General features: G+C 41.4%; 4 protein-coding genes and 1 long non-coding RNA gene across 7 annotated transcripts in view; 3 read left to right on the forward strand and 2 right to left on the reverse strand.

Moving 5' to 3' along the window:
* LOC113563708 overlaps positions 1–1,796 on the forward strand; it is a 33,054-nt gene extending 31,258 nt beyond the window's left edge. For both annotated transcript variants that reach the window (XR_003407585.1, XR_003407586.1), the window contains exon 2: positions 118–1,796. This is a non-coding gene — a long non-coding RNA (uncharacterized LOC113563708). The remainder of the gene's footprint in view (positions 1–117) is intronic.
* The window catches only part of LOC6554350 (eukaryotic translation initiation factor 4E type 2), a 43,170-nt gene extending 38,727 nt beyond the window's left edge, over positions 1–4,443 (forward strand). The window contains exons 3-4 of one of the 2 annotated variants that reach the window (XM_001982012.3): positions 3,836–3,984; positions 4,302–4,443. In XM_001982012.3, the coding sequence (XP_001982048.1) occupies positions 3,836–3,984; positions 4,302–4,326 (174 nt within the window). In that variant the 3' untranslated portion in view covers positions 4,327–4,443. Of the gene's footprint in view, positions 1–3,835; positions 3,985–4,105; positions 4,225–4,301 lie in introns of those variants that run through there. The other variant, XM_015153809.2, reaches the window with a different exon arrangement.
* Positions 4,444–5,264: 821 nt separating this feature from the next.
* LOC6554352 (structural maintenance of chromosomes protein 1A) lies at positions 5,265–9,886 on the reverse strand. The gene is made up of 11 exons (XM_001982014.3): positions 9,338–9,886; positions 9,135–9,283; positions 8,907–9,075; positions 7,818–8,840; positions 7,181–7,750; positions 6,859–7,114; positions 6,501–6,805; positions 6,342–6,442; positions 5,787–6,290; positions 5,549–5,726; positions 5,265–5,491 (listed from the first exon to the last, which is right to left on the reverse strand). The coding sequence occupies exons 1-11, from the start codon at positions 9,734–9,736 to the stop codon at positions 5,429–5,431; spliced, it is 3,717 nt and encodes a 1,238-aa protein (XP_001982050.1). The 5' UTR covers positions 9,737–9,886; the 3' UTR covers positions 5,265–5,428.
* A 924-nt stretch (positions 9,887–10,810) lies between these two features.
* On the forward strand, positions 10,811–13,043 carry LOC6554353 (heat shock protein 68). The gene has a single exon (XM_001982015.3). The coding sequence runs from the start codon at positions 11,015–11,017 to the stop codon at positions 12,920–12,922; it is 1,908 nt and encodes a 635-aa protein (XP_001982051.1). The 5' UTR covers positions 10,811–11,014; the 3' UTR covers positions 12,923–13,043.
* On the reverse strand, positions 13,022–13,726 carry LOC6554354 (rhodanese domain-containing protein CG4456). The gene has a single exon (XM_001982016.3). The coding sequence runs from the start codon at positions 13,604–13,606 to the stop codon at positions 13,139–13,141; it is 468 nt and encodes a 155-aa protein (XP_001982052.1). The 5' UTR covers positions 13,607–13,726; the 3' UTR covers positions 13,022–13,138.
* Between the last annotated feature and the right edge of the window lie 229 nt (positions 13,727–13,955).

Raw genomic sequence — 13,955 nt, forward strand, 5'->3', positions numbered from 1 at the left:
TTGCCAGGACGTGTTTGCAACGCTTTCCATTGGAAAATGCGTAGAGAGAGTAGCACAATTTGCCGCAGCTACAGTTTGATAATCATTTAACACTTTTCCGTACATTTCTCACTCTAGATAAAAACCAAACACAGTCGGCCAATGCATACAAATGAGCGAAGGAGCCCGGGAGTCACGTAGCCAGCCACCAGGAAGGAGGCACCTCATCCCTTGGAGCGGCGGAAGAGCGGTGGCTCTAATTAAGACAGGCCTGGTCTGGTCTGGGCCAAAATTAATGGAACCCACGAGCGGCGGAGGAGCATTTTCGGTGTTCACACAAATTAAATTCCATCAAGTTTATTTGCTGTAAATGAGGCAGCGGCAGAAGGAGTGGAAGTGCTGGCCCTAATTTAATTTCCCCACCCTTAACCCTTTGTGTCCCCGTGACACGTGTTGCCATGTATCCATTTGCCACTTAGAAGCGAAACAATAGGCCTTTAGACAACTACACTTGGACACACAGATGCTAAATCAGATTGTTCGGTTTATATACGTTCGATTTTCTATGTAAATAGTCATTATAATTATTATTGTGGTCTACGCTGAATTTTGCCTCGAGCAATTTCAGCTGTAAGACCTTGGGAAAACTCAAAATTGTAAACAAAATCTAATATTTATTACGAAAATTCATATGTGTGCATCTCGCAAATGCTAGGATTGCAAAATTAAAAACAAAATACAAAACAAGGAGACGAAAGAGCAGAGGGCAAATCTATTAATTAGTAATTATTATAATGTGATGTTATATATATAAATCAATCTTTAACAAGAAACCTAAAGCAAGTAAAACAGAAAAAATGAAAAAATATACAAAACTGTTAACCAACGTAACAAATTTCACTAAGTAGATTTTTCGAATTAAATTTAAATTATAATAATTAAAAATTATAGCAAGAAAAACCGAAGAAAAAAAAACAAAATAACTTTGCTGTATACACGAGATAAAACTGCGTTTTTCTACTAAAAAATGAATATGTAAAATGATTTTTGAAATTTAGATTACCTACCTACCCCATATTCCTAATTATATAAAAACCAATTATAAATATATAAATTACAAATTCTATGTAAATGTTGTGCGTATATAAAGCAAAGCGTAGAACCCCACATTCAAAATCTTTTAGTTATTTATTATGTGTGTGCTATATCTTCTCTATGTATACATAAAAAGAGCGCTTGGCTTCGACTAGCTAACATTTTGGGCCTTAAACCAACCTACTCAAGCCGGGGCCTTGGTGTTCTTCTTATTACCCAGCATTCTTCAGATCGATATATCTATATACCCCTGGGGAGGGGTGCAACCCACACACTAATCGTTATTCTATATCTACGTGAATGTGTTCGTTTCTAAACTTGTAAAAAAGCACGCACCCCTCCTCCGTTCAGACACGAAATGTTTGTAAAATATTGAAAGAGAGAAAACGATGAAAAATACGAAATTTACCTATAATATTAATACGATTTTCAGGAGTAAAGGAAGAAAACATTTTAGTTTTTCTACTTGAATCGCATTTCTTCCACTTTTCACCAACCAAATCAAATTTACATGAAAATATGATACGAAGAATTGAATTTTGAGTCTCTTCAATCCTCAAGCTCAAAACCCTAACAAAATTAATACAAAACTAAAAAATAATGAAGTTTCTAGGTTCTATTATTTAGTTGTCTTGTTATTTATATGTTTAGCTTTAGTTCTTGTCTAATTTATTTATAAGTTTTGGCTCCGCAATAAATACAGACAATTATATATATTTTTCTATAATTTGTTTCATTTTATCATTTATTGATTGTGAACGAAAAAGTAAAAAATAAACTTAGAAAAGGATAAAAAATAAATTGCTAAATTTAAGCGCAAAAGTTCAATTAATAAAAATTAGAATTTTAATATTAACATAATTTGGACTATTTATATATACATACGCATATATATACAACTCTATATATGAATAATTAGTAACAAATCAAATCAATTTCCATAACAACCGCCAGAAAAAATCAACAAAAAAATATATATATTCTTAGTGACGAGTGCAACAAAAATCGCTCGTGCAATTGTACTTTAAAATTGAATAAAATTCAAAAAGAAAAAATTAACAGTGGAGGTGGAAAAGGAACGAATGGAATGGAATAAAGCGTTACATGCAACTCTGTTTTGCGTAGGGTTGCCAACGCCAACTTGCAGGCAGCCCTCAGAAGAGGCCAGCAATAGTCGAAACACAAGCAGACGCACTCACACACATGGCTTGAGATCAAGAGAGCGAAAGGGACAGATAGAGGTAGCTTCAGTGCGATGATTGAATTGATAGATTGATGATTATTTTTTGTGGATGTGTCGTGCATTGGGAGCAGCAATTGCAACAATAATTCCAGGCATATCGAAGCATTTTTACTCAGCACTCAGACGACAGCAATCAGCGAAATCGGCAACCAAAACTGATGGCAATAACAAGCAAAAGTAAACCAATTCGGGATCAGAGAGCGAAGACAAACAGGATGAAGGAGAAACCAGACACAGAGACATACACATACACACACAATCACAATAAAGGACGAACGCAAAGAAGTAAATACTTAACGGGATTCACATATGTATATTCAAGAAGCAATAATGAAAGTATATTTCCAAGTATGATAAAACAACCAAGAAAGTCGAGAACTAACATGAATAAATATTTATACATATATTTTAATTATAGTTACAAATTAGCATATATATAAATTATACATACATACAAACATATATACCGAAGATAGTCCAAATAATTTAGCAAAGAATGAAACCAAACGAAGTAATGTTTAATATTTACAAAATATTAAAATATCAATGTGCAATTTAACAAGCGTTTAAAACACCACACTGACACAGCCACACAAAAGTAATGCTACACCTATATATACATTACCACATATGTAAACCGATTATAAACATTATATATGCGTATATATAGCAAAGTCGATACGAAATAACGATCCATTTAAGAACAAGAGAGAAGGCGAGCGACGAACTTTAGTGGCGAAAAACAATTTAGTTTTGTGAGCGCATACGAACACCACAGTAAACCCTACTTAAAAGGAAATCAAAATTCAACTAACAAAACCACACGAAACCAAGCCGCGCTAAATGCTACAAAAAGCGGTTCAAGTCAAGTTTTTGAGCAAATACTCATAATTGTTAAAAATGTTTAAATAATATAATAACAAAAACAAAAAAAAAACACAAAAAATTAATTAAAAACCAACAAAAATCCGTAACAAAAACAAATTGCATATTATCATATATTTTCTCTCTTCTTAGACAATTTAGTTATTTATGAAAAGTAATGAAACAAAAAAAAAACAACATTATAATTAAGTGTTAGTCTTATACATAAATAAATGTATGATTAATAAATGCAGATAAAGAAAATCATGGAACAGCAGCCGACGAAAGTAATGTGAAGAGCACAGTAACAGCAAACAAAAAAGTAAAAAAACAAATTTAAATTAAAAACCAGCAAAGAAACAAAATCGAAATGAGAAAAACAAAAGTTAAATTAAGAAATTAGATTTGCCTTTGTGTTAATATCAAGTGTGTTTCTTATTACCATTATTATTATTATAATTTTTTCATTTCCAATTGGTCAGACGTGTGAAATGATTTCCTTACATATTGATTGAGAAATAAAAAGTATTAAACAAAAACGTTATAAAAGGTGTTTTTACTTACTCGTCTTACGACATGGCATGGTTTCCTGAGCTCGTTACCTATAATGCGCAACAACTATTACTAATTACTAATATTTCGTTTCACCTGCAGGAGGATAGCTTATCAGTATGGAACCGGACTGCCACTGATATGACCAGTACAACACGTATCCGTGATACGTTACGCAGGATATTAAATATACCTCTAACAACGGCAATGGAGTATAAGATACACTGTGATAGCCTTAAATATGTTTCAATGTGAGTATGCGCAAGGTTTTACTATATCCGCCAACTCGATAAGCTTGTAGCTAGCAGAGAATCATGTCATAATTAACGTAAACTAATCTGGTAATTCGAATACCACCTGTACCATACGCAGACCGAGACGTCGAAATCGTAAGCTGGGAAACCTCTTTAATCGAAATCGATACGGCTTTAATTCAAGATATGGCAGATCATGATCAAGATATTCGTGAATTTAATAAGCATAATGATTTGGGAAGGGAAACCCCAGCATTGGTCATTATTTAATCATCTAATTAAATTACAAATATTCTTCAATTTTTATTTTGCAGTAATAAAGGCCCATTGAAAAGCTGAAATTCAGTGAATAACTATAAACAAAAGAAAAACAAAAACAATAATTACACAAACAGATAATATAAGTCGCTAGTGAAAGCAGCAACAGTCACAAGTTCATCGACAGCACAGACAGGAGTTACACCAACAGCGAGCACAATAAACCAACCTGGACACACCAGAACATCTCATCCTGATCGGAATCAAAACACCAACCATGAATGCCGCATCGACAACGAGGACAACCCGAACAACAAATCCACAGAAAGGCAAATTAATATTTAAGCGCTAATGAGACAAATCTTTGTATTTTAAACGAATTTACAAAGTGTGTGTATATATGAAACGCCATAAATATTTTAGTTCGTATGTATAAAGTATACATTAGGCATTCCCTATTAAAGAAAATCAGTGTCCCCAAAACTGCCCAAAGCCGAAGCCCGAAGAATCTAGAATCTGGCTTATCTACCCTAGTTTATTTTGTATTAATTTAACCAAACCTTATCTCAAACCCTCAACACGATTGGACCACCTCTTCCACAGGCGTGCCCTTGTATTGTAGCCTTATCGATTATCGCCATAGTCGACAGGCCGCCAACACACAAAGTAATGAATCAATGAAACTGACACACCAACTAGCCGATGCTGTATTTATCTGTTTGCAATGATTATTTTAAATTAATGATACACACCGAAACTGAATAATCAAATTGTTTGTTTTTGTTCTTGAAGAAATACAAAAAAGTTTTTTACGTGAAGAAAAAAAAAGAGAAAAACTAAAAATTGAAACTAAAAGCAAAAACCCAGTTGTTTTACATATACCAAAAACATCCATCAATCGAACCATTATTTCACACATCCGAACACATTTAATTTTCTCCGGTACAGTACAACCAACGCAAGCCTAAATAAAGGAAACTATTAAAGTTGCAGAACATATTTTCGAAACAACTAAGTGGTTCCTATCTTTGCTTGAAGTAAGTATAATTGCTGAATTACTTGAGTATAATGGAATAGATTTCAAAGTCGCACGTTTACACATTTACTGGGTTTATTATTTGGAAATCCCGAGATTTACTTGAAAGTTACATCTAAAACTTAATATACATCCGACATATGAACTTTACGTGTCCTCAAACATTGTCAAGTCCATGATGTAAACATTTGATACGAGGCAGTCACCTTCCTGAAAGGGTAAACCAAATTTAGACTCGGCTCAACTTGACACCACTTGATTACCTACCCCAGGCGTAATGCCCACAAGAGCATCAGCATGACCGTAGAACTCTTCCTTCAAGGAGATAACGATGGTCTGCAGGTTGGTTGTGTGATCCCTTATATACGAAGCGACCTTGCCGATATTCGTGTTGTCCAAGGCGGCATCAATCTCGTCAAGGACAAAGAACGGCGCTGGATGAAAGCTGCATATAAAAATATTAATATTTGGTTTCAAGCTGTCGCAATTTATCATATCCACATACCTGTGGGTGGAGAAGAGCAGGGCCAAGGCCGCGATTGTTTTTTCGCCACCACTCAAGTTATTCATGGGCTGGAAACGTTTGCCGGGCGCCACACAATTGTAGTTAATACCATCCAGATATGGTTCCTCTGGATTATCAGGACCGATATAGGCCTGAGCTGCCTCGTTGCGAGCCAATTTCTTGTAGATACCATCAATGGCGTCCGATATGTGCTGGCAACAGGCAACGAAACGAGAGGAGCGTTCGTTCTTCACCCGTTCAAATGCCGCCTTGGCCTTCTTTGCTTTCTTTCGGGCATTTTCAAACTCTTCGTTGGTGGATTGCACCTTTTCCGTTACGGCATCGAGTTTCTGTAGGGCCTTCATGTTGGGCGTCTGTATGCGCTCCAAGACGTCCAGCTTGCTTTGCAGGTCCTTTTGGAGCAATTCGTGGGTCTTCTTGAAGGCGGAGTCATCCTTCAGCTTTGTATACTCTCGTGGTAGAGATGAATAATCCACTTCAATACTGGAAATACATTAATTAGGTATTATAATTGAGTTGTTTTAATACACTTACATATTTTCCATTGCTGCAGACGTGGATGGGACATCCGGATCGCTTTGTCGCACTGCGTCGTCCAGCGAGCCGCGCAACAGTGGCACTACGATGCAATCGGTCTACGGAGTGAATAACACATAACGCAAAAATAATTACGAAATAATTACTTCAACTTACTTTTGCTTGCAACAGTATATTCTGGCGTTCGTTTTTCTTGGTCTCGATCTTAGACTCTACTGCAGATAAATGACTGCCCACGTTATGGATTTCTTTGGCCAAGTTTGCCACATCCTTGCGGGCTTTAGATATGTCCTCCTCCATGTCATCCACGGCTTGCTTCTTGGCCTGTTTGTCCTGCTTGAACTTTTCCATTTTTTCCTTGTCTTCGTCGATTTCCTTCAGATATCGTGCCTCGGCCAATTTCAGACCCTCTAGAGCATCTTCCTCATCCTGTACGCTGCGCTCCCAGCGCTCAACGTTCTCTGGGATGGCATTTGGTTAGGAAATTTAAAAGCATATTATTTTATATACTTACTTTTCGTGTCCTTCTGTTTCTCGAAGTCCAGCTGCGAGTTTATGGAATCTATCTGCTGCTCGAACTCGGCCCGCTTACGCGCTCGCTCCTGCTGCATGACCAGCTCACGTTCCTCGTACTGCCGGATGTTCTTCACGCCCAAGCGGCGGCAGAAAGAGGCATACACTTTGTCCTCCACATTGTTCATGTTTTCCTTGATTTCCTGGATGTGCTCTTCGCGGTTTTGCATCCGACGCTCGATCTCAAGGATCTTGGGCTGCAAAATTGAGATAAAATATATTATAACTAAGGTGCTATTTAGAAATTTGAAATGTGAACTCACTCCGAAATCATCCAACTGGGTTTGGACCTGCTGCAACTGATTGTCATACTGACTAATTGACTTCTTGGAGGACTCCAAATCGACCATACTATATTTAAGCCGGTTTTCCAGACCCTTGATCTGCGACTCCACAGTGGCGAGCTCACTCTGCTTACGTGACTTTTTCACCAGCTCCTTGAGCTCTTCTTGGAGGCGCTCCTTCTGCATTTTCAGCTGAGCCATATGCTTCTCGTCCCAACGCTTGGCTTTGCGAGCCAGATCGTGACTGCCGCCAGATATGAGACCCGATTTCTGGTAGAATGTTCCGTCCAGAGCCAGAGCATCGAAACGTGATCGGTCTATCTCGTAGGCCACTTTCATGGCATCTTCGGGAGTCTCACAGACAAGAGCGTTGCCTGTGGCAAAGAGGACAGCTCGTTCGATCTCTTGAGGCTCAAATTTTAGTACATCGAACACCAATCGCACGTTACGTGGATCGCTGATGTTACGAAGTCGTTCCTTCAGAGGTTTAACTTGCAGATAGTCCAAGGGCAAGAAGGTTTCCACTTCCAGCATTTGCTCCTTCAAGATCTATACAAGAAATAAAATTAGCAATGTACTTATGTATAAAAATACCAGCTGACCAAGTTAAACTCACCTGAATGCAGTGTCGAGCCGTCTTCTCGGTGTCCACAATGATGGCTTCCATGAACTTGCCCAAAACTTTGGTGACGGCCACATTGTAGCGCTTGTGCGTGGGCTGACACATGTTAATCATACGGTCGTATACTCCTGGAACCTGTTTTTTAAAGAGCTCCACCACCTCCTGCTTCTTTTTTCTACGAGCATCCTCGTGCTTATCGCTCTTGGCATCGCCCAGTTGATCGCGTACGTCCTCCAGCTCGCGTTGCTTTTCGGCAATCTTTTCCTTGGATGTGCCAACATCTCGACGGAGCTCGTCCTTGATCCGGTTCTGCTCCTCCAAGGCGGCCTGGGATGATTTGATATGATCCATCAGTTTGTCTCGACGCTTTACAGCTTCCTCGCGCTGTAATGTGAGCTTCTTGAAAGACTCCTCAACGGAGGCGCGACGATTTGTCTCTCCATCAAGCGTGTCCTGTTCGGATTTTTGCTCCCGGTTTACTGAGTCCAGTTCTGAACGGTACTGCGTAGCTGTAGCCTCCGCCTCCTGCTTCAGGCGATCATACTCTTGCACAAGACCCTCTTCCATGTTGACGCTTTTGCCCCGGCGCTGCGACTCGTTCTCGATCTCGTCCTCAAAACGTTTTTTCAGGGCCTCCACATCAGCCAGCTGCTTCTCCAGTTTCCGTATGTCCGACTGATGGGCATTGTCCGCCTCTCTGGCAGTTTCCAGAGTCTTCTGTAGGGAGACGAGCTTCTTTTTGCAGTGGGTAACTTTCTCTTTTGCCTTGATGTAAAGCGGCCTTCGTTTGTTCATCTGGGTTTCAAACTCTCTGATTTCCTGATCGATTTTGGCCAGGTCTCGGGTTATCTTTCCGGCATCTTTTTTCTTTTCGCGCAATATTTCATCAGCGGCTTCTTTTCGCTGTTCGACTACTTTTACTTCCTGCTGCCTCACTTCCAAATCGCCCGTAAACTTCCGGATGTCCCTCTCCACGTGGAATAGCCTAAACAGTTGATACTCCACTTGTTTCTCATTCTGTTGGTATAAAAAGATGTAACTAATTGGATCGAGTTCAAAGAAAACAAAATCATAAAATCATACGTATTCGTTTTGCAGGCGAGTGTAGCGATCGGCTTCCATCTTTTCGTGTTTGGCCTCTTTTCGTTCTGCAGCGATGCCCTTTTTCTTTTGGTATGTAAACTGGGTCTCCTCCTCGGCCACAATCATTTCCTGCTTGAGGCGATTATAGTCATCCTTAAGCAGGCCAGAACTGGAAAAGTAAACACGGGCTAGAAAATCAATGATTTTTGGCATGAGCTTAAAAGTTACCCGCTAATTTCCTCAAACAGAGCCGTACGTTCCTTGGGTGTCTTCATGGCTATGTTCTCAACAGCTCCTTGGAATACTAAAAAGTTCTTGGCCTTAACATTGATGCCAATTTTCTCCAGCTTGTTCAAGTACGTGCTGCTCGATACGCTCTAAATAGAGAATGAATTAAGTGGCTTATAAGAGAATTGTTTGTCAACACGAACCTCTCCGTTGATGCGGTATTCCGAGGAGCCGCCGATAACAGCCCGCTGGAAGTCCATGTGGCGCTCCTGATTGAGCACAAACTTGGCCGTCACGTAGCAGCTGCGGGAAATGGGCTTGCCAATGGAGGAGCCGTGGATCAGGTCGTTCAGGCGCTTTACTCGCAAACTGCTGGTCTTCTCGCCCATCACGAAACTAATGGCATCCATGAAGTTGGACTTGCCGGATCCATTGGGTCCAATAACCGCGTTGAATTGCTTCAGAGGACCCACAACTATGTGACCGCGGTAGGACTTGAAGTTCTCCATTTCGATGTACTCCAGGAAGGCCGTCTCGTCGTCCGGCTTGCGGATGGGCGCTGTCGCCACCCTCTGGGCCACATCGTCGTCCTCTTCAGTCATTCACACGCTCGGTTGCAGAAAATATCCAAGAAAAATAACAATATGAGCGCGAAATTAACTTTTTTTTCTTTTATGACAGTATGACCGTATCTAGCTAACGCCACCAATATCAGACGCTAGAGATGGTAAGGTGTAGAAAACAAACTATCGATAGGGCACTTGGGCGATAGTACAATGTCCATATAGATTTAATCACAGCCGATTGCTATCGGTCGCCTTTGTTTACAAAATGCAACTTGTAAACAAATACAGTTTTTAATAAATTATTAGTTTATTATCTTAAGACTATGCAAACATAAGGAATTTTTGATTCAAAACAAATATTACTGCTTTGTTCAATTAAAAAAGTTATTTTCTAGATGTTTGATATTAGACCATCGAAGTGTCATGGACATGATAGGCATATAATTACATATCTATGTATATATGTAAAATAACGTAACGTAAATTTAATGCAGATTTTTAGGCAATTGCGCCAGAAACATTTAGAGGTATGCCACTTCAAAATCAGATTAAAATAAGTTGAATTATTGAGTAAGCTCTATGTACATACACGTTCTATTTAAACATGATATAGCCGTGTTTGTATTTTCTAGAAATTTGAAACAATTACGATTTTAAAAGTACGATCAACTAACTAATTGTATGTACATACATATGACTATTCTGCAGGGGAAATATTCCAAACAGAAGAAACATACATATATGAGTATGGTACATATTCTTGCACATGTACATATGTAGCTATAGAGACGTCAATAAGCCAAATAAACAAAATCTAAAAATATGAATGGCTTAAGTATTAATACGTTAATCAGCTAAAAATAGCTTTCATACGAATTTAGTTTTTTTGCCCACTTAGAATGCTGACCTATGACAATAAAAAAATATATCCCTCAATTGTTCCTGAACTTTCTACTCCTTTAACTGACAATTTCCCCTGCAAAGTGCACACTAGTTAACTCGCTCGCACTTAGGCGAACTGACTGGAATGTTCTGGCCTTTTCTCGCAGGGAAATCTCGAATTTTCCCCTCCTGGCGACTGAGTATAAATAGCGGCGCAAATTTCCCAACCGCTACATTTGAAATCAAACAGCCAAAGTGAAAACACTTCAGCAAACGAAAAATAAAGCTTGCAATTCAGAGTGACAGTTGAAAACCGAAAAGTCTTTACCAAGTGAAGTAGAAAAGGAAAAACTCAAAAAATTGAATTAAGTGAAAACTATCCATAAGAACACGCAGCCAAGTTTAAGCCATAAAGCAAGAGAAACAGCCAAGATGCCAGCCATTGGAATCGATTTGGGCACCACGTACTCCTGCGTGGGTGTCTTCCAGCACGGAAAGGTGGAGATCATCGCCAACGACCAGGGTAACCGTACCACACCATCGTACGTGGCTTTCACGGACTCGGAGCGCCTCATTGGAGATGCCGCCAAGAACCAGGTGGCCATGAACCCGAAAAACTCGGTCTTCGATGCCAAGCGTCTGATTGGACGTCGTTTCGACGATTCCAAGATCCAGGAGGACATGAAGCACTGGCCGTTCAAAGTAATCAACGACAATGGCAAGCCAAAGATGAGCGTCGAGTTCAAGGGAGCGGAGAAGCGCTTCGCTCCTGAGGAGATTAGCTCGATGGTGCTCACCAAAATGAAGGAAACTGCAGAAGCCTACCTGGGCACTGCAGTGAAGGACGCTGTCATCACCGTGCCGGCCTACTTCAACGACTCCCAGCGCCAGGCAACAAAGGATGCTGGCGCCATCGCTGGACTCAATGTGCTCCGCATCATCAACGAGCCAACCGCGGCCGCACTGGCCTACGGCCTGGACAAGAATCTGAAGGGAGAACGTAATGTGCTTATTTTCGATCTGGGCGGTGGTACCTTTGACGTCTCCATCTTGACGATTGATGAGGGATCTCTGTTTGAGGTGCGCTCCACGGCCGGAGACACCCATCTAGGTGGCGAGGACTTTGACAACAGATTGGTTAACCACTTTGCCGAGGAGTTTAAGCGCAAGTACAAGAAGGATCTGCGCTCCAACCCACGAGCACTACGTCGCCTTCGCACGGCAGCCGAACGCGCTAAGCGCACCCTTTCCTCCAGCACGGAGGCTTCTCTGGAGATTGACGCCCTTTTCGAGGGACACGACTTTTACTCCAAAGTGAGCCGCGCCAGATTCGAGGAACTGTGCGGTGACCTCTTCCGCAACACACTGGAGCCAGTAGAGAAGGCACTCAATGACGCCAAGATGGACAAGAACCAGATCCATGACATAGTCCTGGTTGGAGGCTCAACTCGTATTCCCAAGGTTCAGAACCTGCTACAGAACTTCTTCGGCGGAAAGAGCCTAAACTTGTCAATCAATCCGGACGAGGCAGTTGCCTACGGAGCAGCCATCCAGGCAGCCATTCTGTCGGGCGACGAGAGCAGCCAGATCAAGGACGTCCTACTGGTCGATGTTGCCCCGCTATCGTTGGGCATCGAAACCGCTGGCGGCGTAATGACCAAGCTGATTGAACGCAACAGCCGCATTCCGTGCAAGCAGTCCAAGACCTTCACCACGTACGCCGACAACCAGCCGGCGGTGACCATTCAAGTGTTTGAGGGCGAGAGGGCTCTCACCAAGGACAACAATGTGTTGGGCACCTTCAATCTGACTGGCATTCCGCCCGCACCCAGAGGAGTGCCCAAAATCGACGTTACCTTCGATTTGGACGCAAACGGTATCCTGAATGTGACCGCCAAGGAGCAGGGCACTGGAAACGCCAAGAACATAACCATCAAGAACGACAAGGGTCGTCTGTCGCAGGCGGACATCGACCGCATGCTCAGTGAGGCGGAGAAGTACGCCGAGGAGGACGAACGCCATCGCCAGCGGATCTCCGCCCGCAATCAACTGGAGAGCTATGTGTTCAGTGTAAAGGAGGCGGCCGAAAATGGTGGCGATCGCATCAGTGCCACCGACAAGAGTACTATTCTGGAGCGCTGCAGCGAGGCGGTGAAGTGGTTGGACAGCAACACCACCGCCGAGAAGGAGGAGTACGAGTACAAGCTGAAGGAACTGACCCAGTTCTGCAGCCCCATCATGACCAAGATGCACCAGGGTGGTGGAGACGGGCAGCAGGCTCCAAACTGTGGACAGCAAGCAGGCGGTTACAAGGGTCCCACTGTCGAGGAGGTGGACTAATTCAAACAAAGTCCCCTTATGTTGATCTCATAACCAAAAATACTCGAGTATCTAAAAATATCTTAGTTCCAATATGCTATTAAGTAGTATTAATAAATATTATTTATAACTTGCCAAAGCACATGCAATTGTTTATTTTTAAACATGAGTAATCCTGTTGTTTGGGAGACTGGAATAGCTCTCCAAAATAATAATACATTCGCATAGCAATGTTATTTACTTTGGCAGGCCCTCTCGTTCGGCCCAATCCAGCCAAGATCCCTGGTAGTTCTTTACATTCTTGAATCCCAAAGCGGCGGCAGCTTCTGCAGCCTTAAGGCTCCTTTTGCCAATCTTGCAGTGGAATATAATCTCCGTATCAGACTTTGGTTTTTCCCGGCCATATTTGGATTTGAAGCTCTGCTCACTGGCCGCCAATTCCTGGCTAACCACACCCAGAGGAATGTTGATGCTGGCGGGGATTTGTCCAGTTTCCTTTAGCTCCTCCGGCTCCCGAACATCGATGAGCAGTTTCTGTGGTTCGCTGGGCAGTTTCTTGACCACATCGTAGTCCACGATTCCAATTTTAGGAGCTTGACTGCTATAGAAACGCTGGAGAAGATTGCTTTGAGTGCTCCTGGCGGTGCTAGGCGGGATCTGGGATCTGGCGACCCTCAAGGCCATCATACAGTGTCGCATCATCATTTTAATGTGCTTTATAAACAAATAAATTCACAATAAATATTAATATTACGTAAAATCACAAAGAACAACAAATGAATGCCGGCTGTCAGCTGTTCATCCCAATTCACCTCATTGCACAGTGTGGTGAGTTTAGCAGATAGGTTGATTTGGCGCGCACTTTTAAAATTAACCCAAAAATCAGCATTTGATATGAATATGGGGTGATGTGCAAAAACAAAACAATTTCCTATTGTTTTTTAATGCACAACAAATGGCTTCGAAAGGTGGAAATCCAGCGATTAATACATTTATTTAGACATTTACAGCACTGCAGGAGAAATTCCCTTATTGATTGCCCCAAAGCCGCTGA

The sequence above is a fragment of the Drosophila erecta genome, unplaced genomic scaffold, assembly GCF_003286155.1.
Source record: "Drosophila erecta strain 14021-0224.00,06,07 unplaced genomic scaffold, DereRS2 tig00000000-arrow-pilon, whole genome shotgun sequence".
Lineage (NCBI taxonomy): Eukaryota > Metazoa > Arthropoda > Insecta > Diptera > Drosophilidae > Drosophila > Drosophila erecta.